Here is a 24,835-nt window from a genome sequence, read left to right on the forward strand (position 1 = left end):
TTTTTTTGTGCGTTCACAGTGAAATGCCCCCTTAAAAGCTAAAGTACGAGATATAATGGATACACATATGTGTATTTACTTATTTAATTATTTAGTTACGGATGTAACTTAATCGCATGTTGCTTTGTGTATTCTTTAAGATTTTACATATTAATGTTAATTGTTTAGTAGAAATGGATGTCTGAGAATCGTGTATGGCAATGTGAAAGTATTAGCTACACGTGACCGTGTGAACGATTGGGAATTAAGATAAGTAGCACGAGAACCAGCAAGCAAGTTCCCGTGCATTGTACTACGTGGATCTCGAGGGAGTTCGCTTCACTTCGTTGCACGAGTAACCTAGTATATACTTATGACGAACGTAAGATGGTGAGGTTAGGATGTGTTTACTTGTCAGATTTCTCGAAACAAGGGATGAAATACGAAAACAGTTTAAATATAACAGGAATGTGAACACGGAAGGTGTACGGTCATAAAAAGAAATCATGTTTTTCCCTATCGGATGGCCGCGGGTTCTGAATACGACAGAACCGGAGAAGATAACAGCAGTTGTTTGCAACAGGGACAAGATACTTTTTGCTGTCTTGACGACGGATTCTCTTACCATCTGGTATTGCAAGGCATGTATTACACACACAACATTATAATTTCGCGATTAATATGTTGTAAACTATAATTATGATCTTCAACAACGTTAAAAATATTTACTCGTGTTTATGAATCATTGATGCAACAAATAAAAATCATTTTTAGTTGTCTGTTTTACTTTGTTTATAGAGTAACTTTGTAATGGAACTGTTTTCTTATGATTTTGGTATTAAAATTTGCGTGTCCCTACTTTTCATGTACAATCAGATCTATAATTTAAACCTCATCAAGTCAAGAGCACTTAAATCTGTGAATTGAAGTTTCGTTAATTTTTCTTCTTAAATACTTGATAATTTAAAAAGTAAATAGAATCTAACTTGAAGTTGCACAGAACAGCCACCTGGCTTCTACAATCTTTATAACTCTATACAATTCAAGCGTTAAATGTATTGCTGTTAAAATGAGCTTGACGATAACTAAGCTTTTCAACAACTCGATTCAATAAATCTGAGAAAATCAAGATTACCAAAACCATTAATTATATTGTGTCCTTTTTATCATCATTTGTTATTGATAACCACCTTTGGACAATAGAAGTCACTTTAAATTCCAATATAATAAGAGAAATATTGAACTTTCGATCTTAATCAACTTATAGTTATAATTTCATTTGTTTTTCTTAGACATCTATGTAATATTTACCAAGACTCTATAATTTAAAGTATTGTTCAGTTCTCATCAGTTTTGATTTATCGATGTTTAACACTTCCTGATTTGTAATATGTGACTAATTATTATGTAATTTAATTTAATAAAAAACACTTAATTCTAGCCATGTGTGCCCATAATATTTATCAGAAGAACCGCAGATTCTTTACGGAAACACGGTGATAATATTCTGGTACAATGGAGACCAGACTCCAGTATGCTGGTCATAGCGGTATAAAAAGTTTTATGATTAAATTCTAGTACAGAAGATGACAGGTTATTATAATTTAAACCTTTTCAGACATCGGATAGCTATCTTTTATTTTATCGTCTATCGGATACTAGTCCAGAAGGAAGAGGTCTTTATGAGCAAAGAGACTCTCCAGTTACCAGTTTAAAAAGAGACAGCGCTGAACTTTTTATCAAAGAAGTTATTCCTTCCTTGGTCTTGACATTTGTAAGTAAACATACAAATATATCCTCTACATAAAAATAATGTTGACTGCATATATTATATATTCCACGATTTGTTTGAAAATGTGTTTTCATTTTAGGAAAAATCTGCTTGGATAGATGGTGGTATCAGTTCATTAGTTTGTATACGTGATGAACTTATGGTAGCTACAAAGACCAGCCATATAATACGTCATAAATGGGATGGTACTGTAAACCGAGATTACTCTCTCGATTTAAGAAGAATACCATTTAGCATAGATCAACAAATATCTACTGTAGCCATACCTCTTACTGAAAACAATGTATATGTTAGCGATATTGAATACTCTCCTTTAGTTGGTGGATTTGCAATTGTTCTTAATACAGGCAAAGGAGCATTTCTTACAGCACAGTCGCTGAAATTTGATCCTAATGTATGTCAATTAATTTTTAAACGAATAGGTAAGAAATGTGACAATAATATTATTTTTTAGCAAGTACAAGGAATTTGGGCTAGAGATGTCGATGATGCTACTTGTGCAGCTGTAAATCATAAATATCGTCTTATTGCAATTGGAAGGCAAAAGTATATCTTTAAATTTTTCTGATAATTATACTAAAACGCATGTATGTATTTATATAAACTTATTATATACATTCTGTTATTAGTTCCGAAGGTGTAGTATATTATGTTGATGAAACAACAGGGGGACTAGAAATGTCCCATACCTTAAGCTTATCCTCAAAAGATTACCCGGGGAGACCAGGTCGTGTAAGGTGTTTAAGGTGGACTCCTGATAGTTGTGCCATCGCATTAGCTTGGGAAGGTGGTGGCCTAGCAGTATGGAGTACGTTTGGTGCTTTGTTGCTTTGTAGCTTAAAATGGGATTATGGTTTAAGAGTAGACTTGAACCATGATAATCCTTTACACATCCACACAATGGTTAGTATATTCATTAATTTTAGCTATTAGTATTAATTTTATTTTCTTATTTATGTACAATTGTTAAAATTGATGAACTCATCTTTTATATATCGTAGGAGTGGTCTGCAGAAGGTTATCAGCTTTGGATGTTAAGAGAATCTCCAGGTCCTTCCTTGACCGAAGAAAATGGAAATGAAGTAGCTAATTTAAGGCGTTCTTTGATACAGTTAGATTTTGTAAAAAGTCCCTTGACGATCAATCCTTGCATGGTAATGTTGAAAACAAATACTTACCTAAACAAATATAATTTTTTACAAATGGTATTTACCGTTGACAATGTCTTAATATGTAGGGTCATCATGGACATTTATATTTACAAGGTGAAGATAGATTGTATTTAAACCTCGGTGGTGGAGTTTCTACAAACACGTCAACTTTTCATATTAGTAGTGAAATTCCTAATGATTCTATAACGCAAACACTTGCGGGTTGTAAGCAATGGCTAGTTGTTCCTATCCCTACTGCATATAGCGGCTCCAATTGGCCAATAAGAGTATGTAAATGCATATACTCCCAATAAAAAGCAAAATTATGTTTTTAAATAATTATCTTTTCTCAGTACACTGCTATCGATAACGAAGGTATGAGCATAGCTGTAGCTGGACGGACAGGGTTAGCTCACTATTCTTTACCTACGCGTAAATGGAAACTTTTTGGTAATGAAACTCAAGAACGCGATTTTATCGTAACTGGAGGTTTATTATGGCATCAAGGTTTTTTAATAGCTAGTAGTTATTCGATATTAGACGATAAGGATGAAGTTAGAATATACCCACGCGATACGCGTTTGGACAACAATTATGTTAGAACTGTTAGAATGCCATCACAGGTGTTATTACTCAATACACTAAAAGATAGACTCTTGACGTTTTGTGCAAATGCTCAGATTAGCATTTATGACATGGTACTGGAAAGCAATAATGGTAGGTAACCAAAAAACTTGATCAGTTGTATACATAAAATTCGTATTAAAAACATTGATGTTTCAGATGCAGGAAGTATAGAATTAATAAGATTGCAGACTGTAGATGTTAGTGGACTTTGTGTTCATCCTGCTTGTGTTGTAAGTGCCACTTTAACTACTATACGTGCAGAAACGGCCGGAAGTCATCCACACCCTGAAAGTCTTTTGTTGAATGTATCTGGACGTCTTCTTATGGTCCAAAGAGAACATTGTACTGATAACCCAGAAGTTGTATGTGAATAATGTATTTACAATCAATATAATCACTAACTTATTTCTAATATTCGTGTACATCTTATAGCTGTATACGTGTAGTGCTCCAACAGTATTAGCTTCTTACGTAGAAAATGTCTGGGTACCATGGAGATCAAGGAGAGATAAACCCCACTTAACAGAAGCACTGTGGTTATTTTGTGGTGCACATGGGATGCGTGTTTGGCTTCCTTTGTTTCCAAGAAATCACCAAGAAAAGGCACACACATTTATGAGCAAAAGGATAATGTTACCTTTTCACTTACGTATATATCCTTTGGCTATACTCTTCGAAGATGCTATTTTATTAGGAGCAGAAAATGATACAGTACTGTTTACTTCGGATACAAATTCTCCATTTTCATTACCTTTCAGTTTATTGGAGCTTACAGTATGTATATTACCGTCAGTATACAGCAAACTTCTGTATAACGCGCTAAATAAATTATGACGAGTTTTTTCATATAACGCGATTCTCGTATATAATAAAATGCGGGAATTCTTTGTTTTTTCTCTTTTTCTTGTATAATACAATTTCATACAACACGTTACGTATTATCCGTGTTATACACGAGTCTACTGTACTTTCTATAAGTGAATTCAAAATTATTACATGTTATTTTAATTTCAGAGTCAAGTTTATCTTCACCAAATATTACGACAACTAATACACCGCAATCTGGGGTATCATGCTTGGGAAATTGCTCGTTCGTGTTCTTCACTACCATACTTCCCACATTCGTTAGAGCTTTTACTTCACGAAGTACTAGAAGAAGAAGCAACCAGCAAGGAACCAATCCCAGATGCTCAGCTACCCTCTGTAGTGGAATTCATTCGAGAATTTCCAGGTGTATGGGCTAGAGCAGTTGTACAGTGTGCTAGAAAAACGGAAATAGCACTTTGGCCTTATTTATTCTCTGTTGCTGGTCCCCCAAAGAAGCTATTGCAAGATTGTCTGCAACGCCAGCAACTCGATACTGCTGCTAGCTACTTAATAATTTTACAAAACCTAGAACCTTCTACCGTTAGCCGGCAACATGCTACATTATTATTAGACGCTGCTTTAGAACAGGGAAGATGGGAACTTTCAAAAGATCTCGTTCGGTTTCTCAGAGCGATTGGTAAAGTATTAAAAAAAAACACGTCAAATGTAGGTATTTTATCTTCATTATTTTCATGATTACGTTGTCTTTTTCACAGATCCAAATGACGTGGAATCTCCACGAACTTCGTGGGGAGGAACGTCAAAATTGGGAGTACCTCCGCAAACCTCCTCACCGCCCCTTTCACCCCACGAGGATGATTTATCCCTAGTATTAGGAACCATGCAAGTTTCGAGAAGTCGAAGTTATAGTACTACAGTAACACCGAAAGTACAATCAGACTCAGCCAAAGATATAGCTCCATCTTCAATGTTGGAAAAAACTAGAAATGTAGTTATGAGACGAAAGAAGTCTGTGTCTACGAGCACTTCTAAAGTTGAAAAAGCTGATAACAAGTAAGTACTAGTTATTCGTGCATCGTATTATAAAGCAGAAGTAACGAACTTCTTTGTTACCGCGTACCAAAAAATGAATTAATACTGAAAAAGACCTCACATTTTTTTAAAACACTCTATATTTTATTTCATATAATTCTTAAATGTAAACATACAGCATGAAAACAATTACATATGGATTTATATGTATTATATAAAACTTGAATGTAACTTACCTTTCAGAGAGGGTTCGGCAGAAGAGTTTTTTATTGACGTAATACTACAACGTCATGCTCGTCGATTACTCTCGGCGAAACGACTTTCAGATTTAGGCAGATTCGCCGCCAGATTAGACTTTCATTTAGTTACATGGTTTGGCAGAGAACGTGATAGAGCAGCAAAAATTGATGATTATGTTGCAGCGCTAAAAGCAACGCATGAGGATTTTGCATTTGCTTATCCTGTGCTATCACTTCCATCTTTGCAAAGATTTAGAAGATCTAGCCTTACGTCTCTACGTTCAATAAGATCAGTTAGTCTAGAAAGTCCCGAAGATGAACCATTGAATTCAAGTTTTGCGGTTGATTTGCCTGATAGCGGTTACACTAGTTTACCAAGTGGACGACCACCTTACACAACATTAATTTCACCCGTTGCTAGCTTAGAAACCCAGTTTCCCACTGCTGAAACTAAGATGACAGCAAATATGTTGCACGGTATTTATATATTATTATGATACATTAATAAGTTTGTTGCCTATACAAATTTCTAAGATTTTTCTGTTTTTAAGCGAGTTTAGTATAATAAAGTATAAATTTTGTCCCGACATTTACAGATGCTAATAGTGTTCTTAGCGACAGTAGTACCATTTGGAGAGATGATACAGAATCTATTGTTGGAACTGGAGTTGGAACAGTATGCTGGGTTTCGCCAGAACCAGTAGAACAAACAGAAGTTCATAATATCTCACCTTGTGCACCGATAAGTCGGGCGGAAGTACAACTTAGATATCTTTTACAATTATTTCTGGAAGGTGGTTGTTTAGGATGGGCTGCGGTACTAGCAACTATTTTACGTGATGCACCTGCTATGGCTAGAACTATCAGAGCAGCTCATGCACCTATGCAAACGTTCGATTCTGTAATTAATTTAAGAGATGGTCTTCTTACGCTAACTAGATGGTCTCACTCTGAATGGTATGTATTACACGAACAAATGTAATTTTACAAAAAAAATATTTCAGATATAATAAAAAGAATTCTTTGATTTTCAGTTTGGGTTACAGACCATTTATGTCGGGCATCCAAGTACAAATTTCTTTGTTAAACAGACTAGTTGTAATTAAGCAACAGCAAGAACAAGAGCAGATCCCGGAGAGCCCTTCTCCAAGTCCAGCTCCATCAGCTGGCAGTAACCAACGAGGAAACTTAACTCGATCACGACACTCGTCTATTAGTCATGCTTCAACGACTGCTCCATTAGAAGAAGATCGATCCCACGAATTGTCACTAAATGTTGAAGAGGTAGCTTTTCGAAATAGTTATAGTAATCTCAATAGTGCGGAAAATACTTCTTCACAGTCTACATGTGTAATATCTTAAAAGCAATGATGTCTTCTCAAAACTCAGAGGTATTGTATTATAGATTTTAGTATTGATAAGTAGGTACAACATTTTTTCAGAATTTTCCAGCTTTCTATGACACTTGTTTTAATAGACTCAGTTGTGAATAGAATTCGAGTAATCACTGTTTGGTATTATAATTCTGTTTAAAATGATGCGGGGTAGATTTAGGAAATGCAAACCTCTAATTGAACGAATAAGTTATATATGTAATATAACGGGAGCTCTAATCGTTTTTTTATAGCGGTATCAAATATATTAGTTAAATATTGTATAATAATTATGTACGCAATAATATCTTTAACAATTTTAACAGCGAAGATGAAATGTTACGAAATTAATATATCTCATTTTTAAGCATTTCTATATGTGTAAATATGCTACTAAAGTTGTAGAAAAGGTATCGTTGACATATTTTTACATTCACTCTTAAACTACTTAACAAGAAACAATAGAGTTTGAAAAATCTGCAAAACATGACTGATACTATTTCTTCCTTTCTTTGTAGACAATATACAAAAACAATGAATATTACACTATGAATGCAATTGGTATTAGTAGATTATAGATTTAATTACGAGAGGAAGAATAATAGTGGATTCTCATATTTTATATATTGCAATATCGCATCGACTGAATTGTGACTGCATTATGAGAAAATAGTTTGCACTAATTATCGTCAGTTTCACTATAAATTATTTATTTTAAAAGATTTTTCATGCGAAAATTAACATTGATAAACTATAGTTGTGTTTATGCAGTAGTGTATTAGATAAAATAACCGTCCTGCAATCCAGATTTTCGTTCAAATACAAGAAAAAATGTATGTTATACAATCAAATAAGAACAGATTACTATGTATACCTAATGTCAATAACTTTACGATTGATATTAATCAATTGATATAACAGATATTGGTTTTGTATCAAGGTATAGTATGCTGAATGATGTAGAATGAAAAGTAGACACTATTGCTGAATAGTAGTTTGTATAATATAAATTTTTAAATGAGTAAATTAAAAACTGCTATTTCTATTTAAAAAGAATTATAAATGATGTAATATATGTTACTGGTTGGCCAAATTGCGTAAAAATTACTAAGAGACATTAATACTCATAAAATAAAACAAGCGTTTTAATAATTAATTTGCAAGTTAAAATTCCATTTGATTAAATTATGATTATAAAAGAATGATATACAGTAGATACAATTTATTTGAATATATTGGTAGACAAAATTATTTGAATAATATAGATTCACCGATTTTTTTTCTAAATTTCTCAGATAATGTGAATCGATATTTGCAAAATTGGCTTTAAAGATTTCATTTTATTCAAATTAGTATTTCAATACGACTAAATTTACAAGTAGGATTTTAAAAATTGTAATCTGTTGTTACTTTATGAAGTAACTATCTATTTACTAATCCATAGTGTATATGACTAATAATTTGTTCTTGATTTAAGTTTATATTTGAGCACAAGTATTCATATAATTGGGGTATTTCTTACCAATAGTTCAGATAAATGTAGTCCTCCTGTATTATAGCAAATAAAAAAAATGGTATTAAATTTTTGTAACTATATAAAAAATAAATATTACTATGTAATGAACATAGATTATTACATAGAGGTAACATAGAGGTTACATAGAGGTAGAGATATTACATAAAGAGGTAAAAACAATATTTATTTAATATCTTGTATAGATAATGTTTATTCGATTTGTTAATTTTTCAATTTTAATTTTGTGCTGCTTGTTATTTTTAATTTCAGTACTTTTAATTTAAGTATGATAATATTTCAATAATCAAAAACGAAAATTAGCTGATTACAGACAGTCAAAAACAATAATCAAAATTACTTATAAGCATCTATATCAGATTAATATAAACTTAAGAATATTAATTGGGGAAATGGTTCATAGAGAAACAAAATGTATGCCTAAATAGTGATAATTGTAGATTCATTGTTTCACAGTTTCTTAATATTTAAGAAACTAGTTAGTACTGCCCCTTTTATACGTAGCATTGAAATTAATTAATTGAACATAATGGACAACCTTATTTCAACTTGTTCAGTCATTAAACTCAGTTTCAAGGAATCTAGCAATGGAGGTTCACTGTGGTCTTGTATAACAATAATACTAATTAATTCATAGAGAAAACTGTGGAACACTAATAATAAACTATTTATACATATATTGTAACATAGATATTCCGAAATATATATTTTCCCATAAATAAGTTATCAGGTGTTTTTTTTTTCTTAATTTATCAACTTAAAAGAAAGATGATTTTGGTTATTTATATAATTATAATTACACCTTACATCAGCGAGTTCCAAAGTTTTTGGAAAGAAACTCACTGAAATAATAAGAAAATTGCTACACCCAAAAATGAGTTGTATTTTTAAAATAATTCAAAGGAATTATAATTCTACAGTTGTCAAATTCTGATAATTTATTAATAGAAAAAGATGTTTGAATTATTCGCATTTTTCTATATATAAGAAGTATTACACCTCTTTCTCTGTCTCTTGAATTATAAGGTATTTTGTACAAACTGAAAAAAAACTACCAAATACTATCGCGTAATACTGAAACAACGTTAAGCGGGGTCTTACTGTATGTGTATATGTATATAATTTTTACTTACATGAAATTTACATAAATTTATTCGTTATCTGTTTGTACATCTAATTGTCTTTTCTATCGCGATCGTACCTTCTTCTGTTCGCCTACAATTAAGTTGTGCAACTTTACAATACACTGTATGCTTTGTTCCTTTTCATCTTGTAAATCAATAGACTCTTAATCAAGACTTTTCTCATTATTAAACTCCAACATTTGTATTCAATTTAAAAAGAAACAGATCAGATAAACACATATAACATATTCATTTACATATGCAAGACTATTATAATACATACTCTTTTATAATACTATATTGACAATATATAAATTACAGGAGTTTCGTAATGATGGAAAACTTGGCAATCTAATGTGAAATAATTAAAAACATGTTTACTTATAATATAACACATTTATTTTTATTTTCTCATATAATGTACATTTTAACAGCACGTACTATGTGCTTATCCATTAACTATAATAATACAACAGTATAACGTATATGATTTATTATTGTTGTATTAGTAAGAACATGGTAAGCAATAAAAAAGAAACTTACATTTAGATTCAATGGCAAAGTTGTAGGATAAATATTATAGTATTGTATATTTATAGATAACGTATACAAAAAATATCAGGTACTTTCTGGGTAACATGGTACAAATACTGTATTCTCATTTTTTTTTCTCATGAATTTATTGAAATCTATAATTTAATAAATTTGTTGTGCTTTAATAGCGCATTACTGAGTTCTAATAAATCAAGTAATATAAAAACATTTTTTTTTACAATACGTTATACGTATGAACAAAAATCTAAATAACTCAGTACATTTTTTATCTAAACCCAATTTCTTTAATATTATATTCATGCAACAAAATTGCATAATAAAAACGGTAATAAGAAAAAGTCTATTTTTGAGTATATACATGTAGATTCTATGCGAGAGCTTAGATTATTTTCTCATTGTGCATTCCAAATCTGGCAATTTTGTATTATTTGAAATAGAATTGCGTTATATTATTTCATGAAATAACTTTGTAGATACTGTTTCTGCATTTGGAATAATAAACAAAATACTCTTGAAAATAACCGACGTTCCAAAAATATAATGAAATTACATTTGTATCATTACAATGGCAAATGTTAATGATTTAAAAGAAAAAGAGAAAAAAGTAGTGTAATAAATATATTTTACTGATATTTTGCATATCTTTATCGAAGTACGTATATCATAGATTTAAATAACCAAGTATTTGTGATTATTCCTAAATAACATTGCAAAAAATAGAAGATTTAAATGTTATATCAAACAGTTATTTATTATTTTTATTTCAAATGAAATTCGCCAGATTTGGTACGTTCTCGACTTAACTTTCGATAAAATAGTGACTTGAACAAGGCTTGCTTGTCGTTTATGATATCATAGCTTTTTCGATGCTATGGACGTGTTCACGCAGATTCTGAATCGATCATTACTAGTGATATAACATTATGTATTTTACAAATGAATTTTAACCGGCCAATATTTGAGTTTTGGCCGATTCTTGCAGAGTACAGTAAAGTCTCCATAAATGCACAAATTTCTCTACGATAAATGCACAGGCACCATCCCCACCATTGGCACTGGGGGGTATACCGCTTGAGGAGTCAAGGAGTTCGATTGCCGAGTAGTGTAATATGATCTGGGATCGGATATCTCGGTAAGACAATGCTAATGCAACGATAAAACTTTTTTTATTATTAACTTTTTTGTTATAAAACTTTTACCATCATGTTCCTGACATTTTTCTGATTCAAATGAGACCAAACACGACGTAATTCGCAACATATTTATTTGCAACAACTTATTATATATCATATGTCGTAGAACATTAACTAAAAAAAAAAAAAAAAAAAAAAAAATGCATGGTAAATATCGACCGAATTATATCGTGTTTGGTCTCATTTTAATGTCAGGAATATGATGGTACAAGTTTTACAATACAAAAATTAATAAAAAAAAAAGTTTCACCGTTGCATTACATTGTCTCATCGACATACCTTGGTGTTTTCGCTCCGTCCTCTTCTTTTATTCGCTGTCCTTCTCTACGTTCGAAGCTTATCGGGAAACATCAGAGAATGTACGAAGTCTACCATACATGCATTAGTTCAGTCCCGAGTTTGTGCATTTATGGACCCTTTACTGTAATACGTTTCTGACGAGAGTATTGGAATAACATCGAACTAAACATTCAGTGTTCGAAACAATCAAATTACATTATGACTTTTAAAATACTTTTATTACAACAATAATTATTATAACATAAAATTTCACGATTATAAATGTTTGTATCGAAGAATGTCCGACGAGGTAAACAATATTTACAAAGGAATTCGTCGAAACATTGACTGTAGAAACTTCACAAAAGAATTCAGACAACATAAAGATATTGAAATAGATTTAATACAATTTTTAAAAATTAATTTCATTAACAAATTTTTCCAAAGAAATTACACATCAGTAAGGTGAACCAACAATATAAATACCTAAATTCAGCTAAAATCTTTTTATAGAAATGACGAACTTTGGTGGCGTATCATTTTATCGGTGAAAATGAATTTAATCTACATCTGTATTTTATGGATGTAATGATAAGTTTATTCGTTATTTACGAATAACGAATAATTCAACGAATAAGTAAGAGATATTGAGCAATAATGTTATTTTTAATTTTTAAAAGTACCTCACCATGGCTAAAAGGCTGATACCTATAGCAGAATGTGGTGTAAAACATTATCTGGCCGTTCTTCTCCGCAAAGAAAGGATTTGATATTTGAACAGAAAGTATAACAAATTCGACTCCGTTTTCCGTATCCAATGTGTTAACTCTTTGCGGTTCAGATTATTCAATTTTAGTACATTTTTGTTAAGCCTCGCTCGACGTTGGTTGCGAAAGGGGTTAAGAACAAAACGTTTGATTCGAAAGCGTGTGAATACTTTCGTGAATCGCTGCATATAAAAAAGTATTCAGCGTCGAAAAGATTAAATACGCATATGCGTATTTAGGGTGTTTGTTGTTTTCTTCTAACGGAAGACGTTTTATAGTCGCAACAGTAGACGTTACAAGTGAAAAATGAAATGATAGATACCGTTCGAGGTAAATACAATCACAATGGAACTTTCTTAACAATGGCATCAATAATTGTTGCTATTCTATAGATTATACACAGTTTGGATTGTACAGTAGCTGCTACACATAAATTGTGTTCGTGTGTGGCTGTGGTTGCGCCAATCCTGAAAGAGGTAGATTCGATTACAATTATTTCAATCTAATAACTAAGTACCTAATAATAATACGCACGATTTATGTACAGAGCACATTATCTACCGACAATAATTATTAATCATAATTATACGGCGTGATTAATTCGTTTGTTTTTAACGGCAGAAAAAAAATCGAATGTGAGGCACGTTATCATGGCGCCGATGACTTTTGTTCGATGGAAGTGTAGAATAGATGTGAAGGTTTGAGAAAGTGTAAAGTAGTTATGTAAGTCAGAGGAGGTGTAAAGTAGATATGGAAGTCGATAATATTTTTTTAAACGGAATTGTATAGTTTCTTATTCCCAATCTTTGCCAACGCTGCGAAATCTGACGATCTGACGAGATTTTGTAATTAGGAAAAGTTGTTGCGCTAGTGTTGCACAATCCGGCACAATCAAAGAAAATTCAGAAATATCATAATTTTTAATCACCGCCACCTTTTTTTGTTAATTTTTATTGACCCTCGAGCTAATCTCAATTTTTAATGCACGTGTTTCGTGTATCGTAAGTAGCACAATTTAGCACAACTTGCAAAATTCGATAATCCGTCGCCGTTCGCAAATTGTGCGAATATTAAATTTTTTATTCCTTAAAATTCAACATTTTTTATCTCCGAAATGAATAGAGATACCGAGTTTCGCAAAAGTGCGGGGCTAGTATATTTTTGATTTTATTTCTTTTCTTAATTGTTATCGATGTTATCGATCTCTTATTTACGGTACAATTCAGCACAAATATAGCAGAATATGGCACAAAAAAGAAAAACTCTAAATTCGAAAAGTGCGGGGCTATCAAAAATTTTGTTTCGTTCTATTTTCTTGAGCACGCTTAGACTTACAGAATTGCGGTTTACGGCACAAATGTAGCACAATGTAGCACAATTTAAAAAATCAAAAATTCGAAAAGTTCGGGGCTACCTTCACACGCATACATATTTTTTCTATTTCTCACTTCATCTTTAACATTTCAATTTTCTGCAACCATAAGCGGTTTAGGGCACCATCAACTCTGCACAAAGTACTATACAGAGTTTTCCAAAAATGTTGTAACACCTTAAAAGAGAAAAGTGTTCAAAATGCCCGCCTCCTAAATCAAAACTTATCGGTTCTCCTGCGCCCGAAAACATTAATTTTTTGCTTTGTGAAATCGATCGTATTCCAATCTCTACACCATTTACTGGTACACCGAGGTTGATTTTGATTAAATAGTCTCTAAAAAAGAAAATTCTATGGATGCTTGTTCAAAAACAATTATTCACCTCGCACTCAGCCTCTACACACGGCTGGGAGAGGCTCGGGAGTGTCACTAAAAAATACATCAAACTCGATGTCAAGTTAATTTTAAGGTGACAAGTCGATTTTTGTTGAAAAATATCGATTTTCACGTAAAAACCCACGCTTTTCTGCATTTAAACGTAATTTTCTCCCTAAAATATCACCGTACAATTGTTTTTGACAATACCTTTCAAAAGCTGAGACTTCGAGGAAGTTTTTCCCGAAGAGTGTCCGCCAAACAACTATGTCTTTGAAAGCGAAAAACGAATACAGAAAAAGTCAAATTTTTTGAAATTTTCACAATGTAAAGTTTGACCTAATTTTTCACTTGTTAAATCTACGTAATAAATTTTGGTTCGGCATCAGGGAGATGAGAAATTTAATGCTCTTTCGAATGGTATACTTAGTTTTAAGTTTGCACTGTAATTTGATGGAGTTGGTGACTGTTTAAAGAGTATCAAGTCGAAAACGCCGAAAAAATATTAAAAGTGAAAATTTTCGAGAATAAGGCGACACAAAGAAAATGTCTAAGAGTAATTTTTTGTTGGAAACTTGTTGTAGAATTGACACCCTGCGTATGTCCGAACTTCTACTACGTAGACGTTAATACGTCTACGTGTTAATGTATAAACTACTTGTTCTCTGTAATTACCATGTTCATTTTAGGGGAGGCATCTCCGATGACCTTGACCTTGACATATTGTTATCAAGGACACTATTCTGAACGACTTTGCTTTGTACTTTATCCGTCCCTCCGCCTTAACCTTAGCCTTCAAGTGCATTTATCACACTCCCCGATGCGAGTTGGGGATTATATAAAATCACCGGTGAATTTCATAAATATTCCCGAATTTATCACATTCATCAACCTTATTGGGGATTATGCATAATCCCCAGTTTATCACATTCACCGTAACATATACATATTAGGTGGACTGCAAAGTAATGTCGTTTCTTTTACATTAAATTCAAACAAATTTTTTATAAATTTCTATTTTTAATTATTAATTGTATAATCGCTCCTGTTATCAATGGCCTTTTGCCATCTATTGTGCAAATTGTCAATGCCAGATCAATAAAAATCAATGAGCTGATGAACGATAAACAAGTATTTAAAATTGCAAAAACGACATTATTTTCCGGCTCACTTAATATATCGAATCACTGACTTAAATGGGGCTCTACTATTTTATTAGTCCCGGGCCTCGTCAAACGTAAATCCGGCGCTGGCTTTGTCGGTAACGAACATACCATTGTAACGAAAATTGTCATCATCACATAGGATTGTAAAATTCACATTACAAGTCGGAATTTTCTAATCATACTACCAAGTTAAAACAACATCAACATTATTCTCGTTCAGTTTCAATAATTGGTATATCTCTATATTGCATCATTTCACATATTTCAGAATATATTATTCTTTGGTTTTACCTTAAATTTTAAACGCATAAGGGTATATCCCTGTTATGGGGGTAAAAATTTCGATTTCGATTTGCGATGATATATGTATTCGACAGGTTATATCAGAAAAGACTACTCTGTGCCAAGTTTCAAGTCCCAATCTCGACTGGTGGAGGGGTAAACACTAAACAGGAACAAATAAATATCGCGTTTTTCACCAATTTCTCGAATGTTTAAATAAATGATCACTTTCAGATGTACGATCTTCTTGTTCCGTATTGTAGCTACCGTAATTCTATATTCATATATTTATAATCACCTGTTACATTAACTGGAATCGGATAGTTTGGCTGTTGATGAGTTACTTGTACGACGGGTACTTGTACGTCTGGAACAGATATTCCCATTAAGTGGACTTAACATTTAAGATTAATATTTCATTCGGTACAATCAACAAACGATCAACAGAAAAAATATCAAGAAGGAAAGATAAGTCTTAACGTAACTTTAAGTATTCTTAATTTTAGAATAAAACGATACATCACTCGATAATAAAAGATATTAGTTCGCTTTTGTTTATATTTTGATTTGGGGCTATCTTTTGATTTTCCATTTTTTTTATAGACAATTATTTCTTTCATTCTGTATTATTCTCTTTTACAGACAATTATGTCTTTCATTCTCTTTTATAGACAGTTATTTCTTTCAAACTCTTTTATTTGTTCATTCTCTTTCATATAAAAAAGACCTATCCATAGAAAAATTTTTCATTGCAATTTTCGAGTTTAGCAGGCCAAAATACATAAGAAAGAAATTGTGGCATTGAATGTACATTTTTTTATTTTATTTTGTAAACTGGTAAACTAAATTATAATTTAAATAGGCCAAAAAGTAGAGAATAGAAAATGTTCCCTTACAATTGGGAACGATGTTCCCTTACGATTCACGAGTCGAGCTAGCTATATCGCTATCCATTTTAATTTTCAAGGTAAAATCCCTACCAAATTCTGCTTTGGTTATAAGCTGTATTCAATTTATAACAAGTAACCAATTGGATAATTATTTTTATTACATTATTATTATCAAATTTTGTTTTGGTTATAAACTAAATATAGGTCACAGGCTGCATTTAACTTTTACAACAAACAACCAATTGAATAATAAAAATATTCAAAATTTAATAAAAGATATGAAGTAATTATTCCACTGCACCAATGTATATGTGAAAGTATTGAAAAAAAAACGTCATTTTAAATATCGTATTATTTACAAGAATATATGTATAGACTCCTGGTAGAGTAAGGTTTATGACATAGAGGAGTATATTTTATTATAGGGTGATGTGCCGTTTTATTTTTACGTTACCGGCGCAATGTGTGCTAATAATAACGTCAACTATAAAAATAATATTACTTTTATCGCAGTAATGGGAAAGAAATGTTTGCTCGCAATTAACCATTAAAAAGGTATTTATTTTGCAAAAGTTACAATAGAAAGCGCTTATTAAATTTACATTTTTACATAATGTTCGTAGGCGTTTCGTGTTATATCGTTAGTAAATTCGTAAATAAAAATAATTGATCACAAATATTATTGATACAATACACCTATCCCCCCATTTACACGGTGTCTTTTTTTTTTAACACTTTGAATGCCAGACAAATATTCGTGAAAATATGTATGAAGCTAAAATATTGTTCTTATATAATTGGAAAATATATAATCTAACATTTCGGATAGTATTTATTTTTACGATAAAAATTTACGAATCCTAATCAGATTTCTTTTCTTTAACACCTGATCTTCAGATTTAATCGTCACCCATATATTTTCAATGTAACAGATGACCAAAAATAAGAACTGTGAAGACAAAAAATTATACGCAGCATAAAATGTACAGTAATTCTTTAATACCGTTTGTGTGTTAACACTGACAATAAACTTAAGAAGAGGAATTTCCCTCTGTTGCACACACAAAGGTATATGTATATGTATATCGTTGTTCTGTTTCAAATCGAACATATTTAAAACATCATACTTAAAGATTAGTGTAAATAATTACTGCTTTTTTACTGGTTACAGGTTTAGGTAAGTTGAAAGAAATTGAAAAAAAAGCTATCTTTAGAAATCAAAATTAAGATCATAAAATATAGCTTCATGTATTTATTATTTCATGAACGGACTAATATTTTTTCCCTTTTGTATTTTACGTTGAAATAATTGAATTCAGTTAAATAATCGAGTAAATTATGATTTATATGGTTTTTATACTGACAATCAGTTTCGATGTACACAGTACGTCCAAGGAATCGGTCTTCTATGTAAATTGGAGAATAGGTGTACTTTCAATGCGTGTGTATCGATGTAAAGAGGCATACAAAATGATATGTTTGTAAGTGGAAGTCGGTTGCTTTCGTATTAGGAATACTGTCATAAAAAAAGTAGGATCTTGAAATTTCCAAACACGGAAATATTCCATACGCGTGCCCCTAAGTAGCCGTTTAATAACTAAACGAAACACATCTATATTTACACTATATAACTATGTGTTATGTATATGCTCAGAATCGCGAATCTCATCTCGCTAACGGAAGATATTTAAAAAAATCGTTTCTATTTATTTATTAATGTAATAAACACACATTCGTGTGGCAAGCGTATCTATCCTATTTTTCCTAATCGTTTTAAATTAATAACATATTTCTTATACAATACACGAAACAGAAAAAAAGACGAAAAAAAAGGAAACAAAAATGTAACATACTTTTAGTACAAAAATTGATCGTGGAATGTTGCCCTTTCGCTTATCATACATCAAATCATTTATCAACTTATCATTGTAACTAATCACAATTAAGTTCGACTGCCATTTTTAAGTATGCAAAAGTCAAACATAACGCGTAAAGGCATTCGCGTAAAAGTCATGGATCATCGCAGTGCTAATGCAATAATTCGTTTGTATTAGGTTTCCCTAGTATACTGATTTCGTGCGGTGAAAAATATTTTTTTTTTGAACGCATTCATCTACCTCGTATCTTATCGTTATTTCGTAGTAGGAAGCAGTACGATTATTATACTTCTATGGTTCCGAAGAAAACATAATACGGTGTAGGTAGTATCTCTGTGAATGGAATATTTAATGTGTTTGCGATACAAGTCGATGGAGTGATCAGTTATCGATAGTAAAAATATCAAAGAATATCTATCCTAAAGCTAAACGTTTGGAAGATATTTAGTTTTTATAAAAGCGTTAAAACTATCTAACGATTGTTTACAGTCGACGCGATCCAACGAATAACAGCATAGCAGTTCAGAGAATACAATTCTGATGTTTTGGTAGATGACCATTATTGAAATTATTAACCTTGGGATAGATATACCTTGGCTCTTTTAAAATAAAAATTAGACGTAATGTTTAGTCACGTAGTTCCATGCAAGAATAATTATATGAATCATTTGAAAAATATATATACTTTAAGATACAATTACAGGAAATATTGTGTGTAAAGTAATGTCAGAAGACTGGAAGGTGTGTTGAAATGGAATCAGGCCGGGGTTGGTCCTATAAAGAATTATAATACGGTCAAATTGGCTATTGCTATGCCACGAGACCTGGGCATATTTTCATTGAAATGAAAAATAAGAAATTAGTATTTGAAATAATTCATTTCGAACCGTTGTTTTCGATGTAGTTATTTGAAAATAAAAATAATACCAATTCATTGGAAGTAATAGCTATTTCAAATAACGAATTATTTCGTTATTGTTGTATTAAAAATTTAACAAAAGAAATAATCCTCAATATGCAACAAAAACACTTTATTTTACGAAATCTTCGCAGTAATTTGCTTTGAGCACAATTCTTTCTTTAAAAAGTTCATCTATAAGGAATTATTGTCTGTCTCCATCTAATGTCGTCACAAAAGAAAATACATAATTGTTCCACTCGTGTTGACGATGGAAAAGAGGTGTTATACTTTTAAAGAAACGTATCTTATAATCGCATAATCATTTAATATAGATGATTTTATCTTGCAAAAATGTTAATACATTTATTTCTTCTCTAGTTTGGATAAGAAACGTTGAACTGTTTGCTATTTCATCTTCGTCGCTTTTAAATAAAAATTCATCATATGCTTGTGATTTCACCTTATATGATTTTGAAAAACAATTTCACAATTATTTCAAATAATATTATTTCAAAAATTATCACAAGTATAAAAATAATTACAAAGTAAAATAACATGTTATTTGAAATAATATTTCGAATAGTGTTATTTTAAAAGTGCCCAGGTCTGTTTCTCACATGTAATCATAACATTAACACTTAAATTTCTTTTAAAGAATTAAAGAGAATTATGGCGTTCAGACTTAATTTCTGCATCAACTTGACCTTTCTAAGATCTTTGTAGGCTTAATCAGTTACTACATATAAATTTACACTGTACATGTACGTGAGCATATACGTCTACATACATATATACTTTTATAAATAACGACAGTAAGGCTAAGAATTATATCATGCATGCATGAAACACAGCAATAAGTTGAGGATTTAAAAGAAGTATAACTGTGTACTCTAATTGATACAAAAATTTATGGCAAATATCTCTCAATAACATTAACACTTTCACCTTTTTCATTGGTTATGATAAAACAGTTCTTCATGCACAATGTTCCTCTCCATTATGTTAAATTATAGTCGATTCTTTAAAAATTATGTAAGCTAATTAATTGACGCTTAACAAATTGTTACCGAAAGGGATCCAAAGTAACTATAGACATGTGTGATATTTATTAAAGTTAAATAAGTGCTCATAGCACTAACTTCTTTATTTATTTGATTTTCAATCAAGACAAGCAAACATCATTACTAACTTTTTATTAAACAGTTTCGTCGCACAATTTTTGGTTTAACTAATGCTCAATAGTTAATTACGAAAAGAGAAGAGGGCTTTTTAATTATTTAATTAACTTATTCTAAACATACAGAAAGATATGAGCTTTTAGTTTACATGGTTTTCTGTGTCCAGGAAAATTCAGGAATTTTTGTTAAATCTCCAACTTTATGTAAATACTTGTGTACCTATATACTCTAATACTTTCTTTTTACATAAATATATCTATCAAACGAAAGCGCATTTATTTTTACATTTTTTGACCATGTTTCGTTAAAAGTTATAACGAATTGAATAGTTCTTTTCTTCTTCTTTTTTTTTTAAACAATTGTTTAGCAATAGTAAGACCAAAAATTAATAACTACAACGAACCTCGTCCATCTTGTAAAATTTGAGAAAAGTCACTATTACGTCAATAAATATCTCCGAATGCTTAAGCCTTTCTTTTCTTCAAAAATCTTTGAAAGTGCAAAATTCTAACTAACATAATTTCATACTTCGCATCTTTTCCATACAATGTCTCTTTAGATTAATGCTTAACAATTTTTTTGATTTAAAGGATGTAATTAAAAAAAATAATTAAAAAAAAAAGTACAAACTAAAATGGATAAGTAACTAATATTCATGAGTTATGAACTAAAAAGGTAATTAGTAATGAAACAGTATAATATAAGTTGATGAACTGAATACGTTAATTACAATAAGTGAAGCTGAATTATTCATGAAATTTTTAATTCGGTAGTTAATTTCTTAGAAAATAAAGTTTGAATGACTTAATAACTATTTCATTAATATAATTAATATAAAATATGCTTACAATTGGTACTTTAAAGAAAATATTATTTTGGAATAAATTAATGAATATTGTTTTATGCCGCCGATGAAAAGTATTAAACAAAATTTAATATTATTGTGAAACTTATATAAATCAATACTTACGTCCATAAACTGTTCCCCGCTGACATCTGCGTCGCCGACAGAAAATGAAGCACAAACATGATATGCACAATGCAATTAGTGCAAGCACTATGCCAACTACGATAATCACTGTGGTAACGACCCTGTAATACAATATTTGAAATTTTTAGAGGAACGATAAGTAAACGTCTTATTCCTTACAAATCTAATCAAAGAAAAATCTTTAGGAAAGTTTTTATGCAAGAGATTTTCAAATAAAATAACGTATCGAAATATGATTTATGAACGAATATCTTGATTTAATATTTAATTTTATTAACACTGTTCAAACCTATAGGGAGTAATCATATTTTCAAAGCATGGAAAAGAGTCAACTATCTTTTTATAACTTAAGGGGGCATGTTAGTCTAGATGGACAAAAAATCAATTTTTTTTTTATTGTATATTTTAGAAATTTGAAGTTTTGAGAATATTTGCCAAAAAATTTCGAATCAAAATTTGGAAAAATGATGGAGATACAGAACACTAAAATGGAAGTAAATCGGAGCGCGTGGGACATAGCTGCTGCGGCAAATATTGAATACCGTTTTACAGACATTTTCTAAACAATAATGTGATATTCGATCGATCCACGACGAGAAAGTAAAATTACTAATGAAATGATGCATCTGCTGTTGAGGGTATCTTATATGACCTTAGAATAGATGATTAACAGTATAATATAAATTTCTATTTTTATTCCTGAGACAATACGTTCTCAAACTTTAAACAAGTTTGTTAGGGAGAACTCTTACGAGTTGATTATGCCGGTAATCGACAATTCAACATAATTAAGGAATTAAAGAAACGCATTGCGTTTGTCTAGGACAGACATCCACAAAAGAAAATACAAAATTTGTATAAATTGTTGTCGAATCGAATGGTGGAGCTCATACAAAATAAAAAATGTTTAATACATTATTAAATGTATAAACAATGTCGTCTCGTTTGTTATTTTTTTCGGAAACATCATTTGTTTTACTAGTTAATTCAAGTGTGCTATCGTTTCGTCTGTCTCAAATACAACAATTATTAGGTGGACTGTAAAGTAATGCCGTTCTTGCAATTTTAAATACTTGTTTATTATTCATCAGCTCTTTGATTTTTATCGATCTGGCATTGAAAATTTGCACACTAGATGACAAAAGACTGTTGGTAACGAGGGTGATTATATAATTAATTGAAAATAGAAATTTATTAAAAACTTATTTGATTTTAATGTAAAAGAAACGACATAACTTTCCAATCTACCTAATATAATACGAACCAAAAAGGACACCTATTATTTTCGTGTGTCATACATTTTATGTTATTTAAGTAAAATGTATATAACATTAAATATTTATTAAAGTTTGAAATTAAATATAAAAATTCATAAAATTTATAGCTGTGCTGTATTTTTGTCTGGGAGTGTAGTATCTATGTATTCGTTGAAAGTTTTTTCTCTTTAAAAAAGAAAGAGTTAGAAGGGGTTACTGTAACATATACTAATAGTAATATATTCATAATTAAAAGTATTACCATGATGCTTGAAGAGCAAATTCCTTCTGGGTACAGCAATAGGGCTTATCGTTCTCAATATCAAAGCAACAGTACGCCTTGTCTGAGGACTGCAAGAATCCTGGACAGCTATACATTATCTTTTCCAATAAGTTATCGCTTCCGAACGTGCAATCCATTCCTAGAATAATGATATATCTCATGTTAGAACATTATCATTTTTTAAAGTGTTCAAACTGTTTATTTATAGTGACCAACTGTTGGATCGTTCGTTAAAATTTGTTTATGACAGGGTGTCTACGTATAAGTTCGGACATACGCAGGGTGTCAATTCTACAACAAATTTCCAACAAAAAATTACTCTTAGACATTTTCTTTGTGTCGCCTTATTCTCGAGAATTTTCACTTTTAATATTTTTTATGTGTTTTCGACTCTACACTTTTTAAACGGCCATCAACTCCACCAAATTACAGTGCAAACTTAAAACTAAGTATACCATTCGAAAGAACATTAAATTTCTCATCTCCCTGATGCCGAACCAAAATTTATTACGTAGATTTAACAAGTGAAAAATTAGGTCAAACTTTACATTGTGAAAATTTCAAAAAATTTGACTTTTTCTGTATTCGTTTTTCGCTTTCAAAGACATAGTTGTTTGGCGGACACCTTTCGGGAAAGACTTCCTCGAAGTCTCAGCTTTTGAAAGGTATCGTCAACAAAAATTATACGGTGGTATTTCAGGGAGAAAATAACGTTTAAATGTAAAAAAGCGTGGGTTTTTAGGTGAAAATCGATATTTTTCAACAAAAACCGACTTGTCACTTTAAAATTAACGTGACATCGGGTTTGATGTATTTTTTAGTGACACTCCCGAGCCTCCCCAATTAAGAAAAAAACCGATTTTTTGACACTTCAAGCCTCTTCCAGCCGTGTGTAGAGTCTGAGTGCGAGGTGAATAATAATTGTTTTTAAACATGTATCCATAGAATGTACGTTTTTAGAGACTATTTAATCTAAATCAACCTCGGTGTACCGATAAATAGTGTAGAGATTGGAACACGATCGATTTCACAAAGCAAAAAATCGATGTTTTCGGTGCAGGAGAACCGATAAATTTTGATTTAGGAGACGGACATTTTGAACGCTTTTCTGCATTTAAACGTCATTTTCTCCCTAAAATACTACCGTACAATTTTTTTTAACAATACCATTCAAAAGCTGAGACTTCGAGGAAGTCTTTCCCGAAGAGTGTCCGCCAAATAACTATGGATTTAAAACCGAAAAACGAATACAGAAAAAGTCGAATTTTTCAAAATCTTCACAATGTAAAGTTTGACCTAATTTTTCACTTGTTAAATCTATGTAACAAATTTTGGTTCGGCATCAGGGAGATGAGAAATTTAATGCTCTTTCGAATGGTATACTTAGTTTTAAGTTTGCTCTGTAATTTGTTGGAGTTATGGCCGTTTGAAAAGTGTCAAGTCGAAAATGCAGAAAACATATTAAAAGTGAAAATACTCGAGAATAAGGCGACACAAAGAAAATGTCTAAGAGTAATTTTTTGTTGGAAAATTGACACCCTGCGTATGTCCGAACTTATACGTAGACACCCTGTAGAACGGAGCCGATATACAGGGTGTCCCAAAAGTCGGGGAGGAGCCGGAAATGGGGGGTAGCTGAGACGATTCTGAACAACAATTTCCTTTGCAAAAATGTCGGATGGGGCTTCGTTAAGGAGATATTAAGCGAAAACCCCGACCAATCAGAGCGCGCGTAGTCCGTTCGAGCGGCCGCGGTAGCAAAGGCTACGCGCTAGGCGGCAGCGTCAATG

The 24,835-nt window shown here is 31.3% G+C and overlaps 2 protein-coding genes across 5 annotated transcripts in view; one reads left to right on the forward strand and one right to left on the reverse strand.

Moving 5' to 3' along the window:
- The first annotated feature begins 81 nt into the window (after positions 1–81).
- On the forward strand, positions 82–9,910 carry LOC128873288 (guanine nucleotide exchange factor subunit Rich). Of its 3 annotated transcripts, none has more exons than XM_054116759.1 (17): positions 82–374; positions 446–620; positions 1,421–1,528; positions 1,598–1,753; positions 1,851–2,165; positions 2,226–2,317; positions 2,401–2,674; positions 2,773–2,925; positions 3,009–3,209; positions 3,276–3,639; positions 3,706–3,911; positions 3,982–4,323; positions 4,564–5,053; positions 5,133–5,430; positions 5,653–6,125; positions 6,245–6,605; positions 6,683–9,910. In XM_054116759.1, exons 2-17 carry the CDS (start codon positions 486–488, stop codon positions 7,008–7,010), a joined length of 4,296 nt encoding a protein of 1,431 aa, XP_053972734.1. In that variant the 5' UTR covers positions 82–374; positions 446–485; the 3' UTR covers positions 7,011–9,910. The 3 variants fall into 3 exon arrangements, with proteins under 3 accessions (XP_053972734.1, XP_053972733.1, XP_053972732.1); XM_054116758.1 differs by having other exon boundaries at positions 82–369; XM_054116757.1 differs by having other exon boundaries at positions 82–620.
- A 2,013-nt stretch (positions 9,911–11,923) lies between these two features.
- Positions 11,924–24,835, reverse strand: part of LOC128873289 (uncharacterized) — a 37,698-nt gene continuing 24,786 nt past the window's right edge. The window contains exons 2-5 of one of the 2 annotated variants that reach the window (XM_054116761.1): positions 23,025–23,184; positions 21,486–21,607; positions 15,968–16,036; positions 11,924–12,940 (exon numbers count right to left, since the gene is read on the reverse strand). In XM_054116761.1, coding sequence (XP_053972736.1) covers positions 12,897–12,940; positions 15,968–16,036; positions 21,486–21,607; positions 23,025–23,184 — 395 coding nt within the window. In that variant the 3' untranslated portion in view covers positions 11,924–12,896. Of the gene's footprint in view, positions 12,941–15,967; positions 16,037–17,099; positions 18,770–21,485; positions 21,608–23,024; positions 23,185–24,835 lie in introns of those variants that run through there. The other variant, XM_054116762.1, reaches the window with a different exon arrangement.

Source organism: Hylaeus volcanicus, chromosome 3 (genome assembly GCF_026283585.1).
Source record: "Hylaeus volcanicus isolate JK05 chromosome 3, UHH_iyHylVolc1.0_haploid, whole genome shotgun sequence".
NCBI lineage: Eukaryota > Metazoa > Arthropoda > Insecta > Hymenoptera > Colletidae > Hylaeus > Hylaeus volcanicus.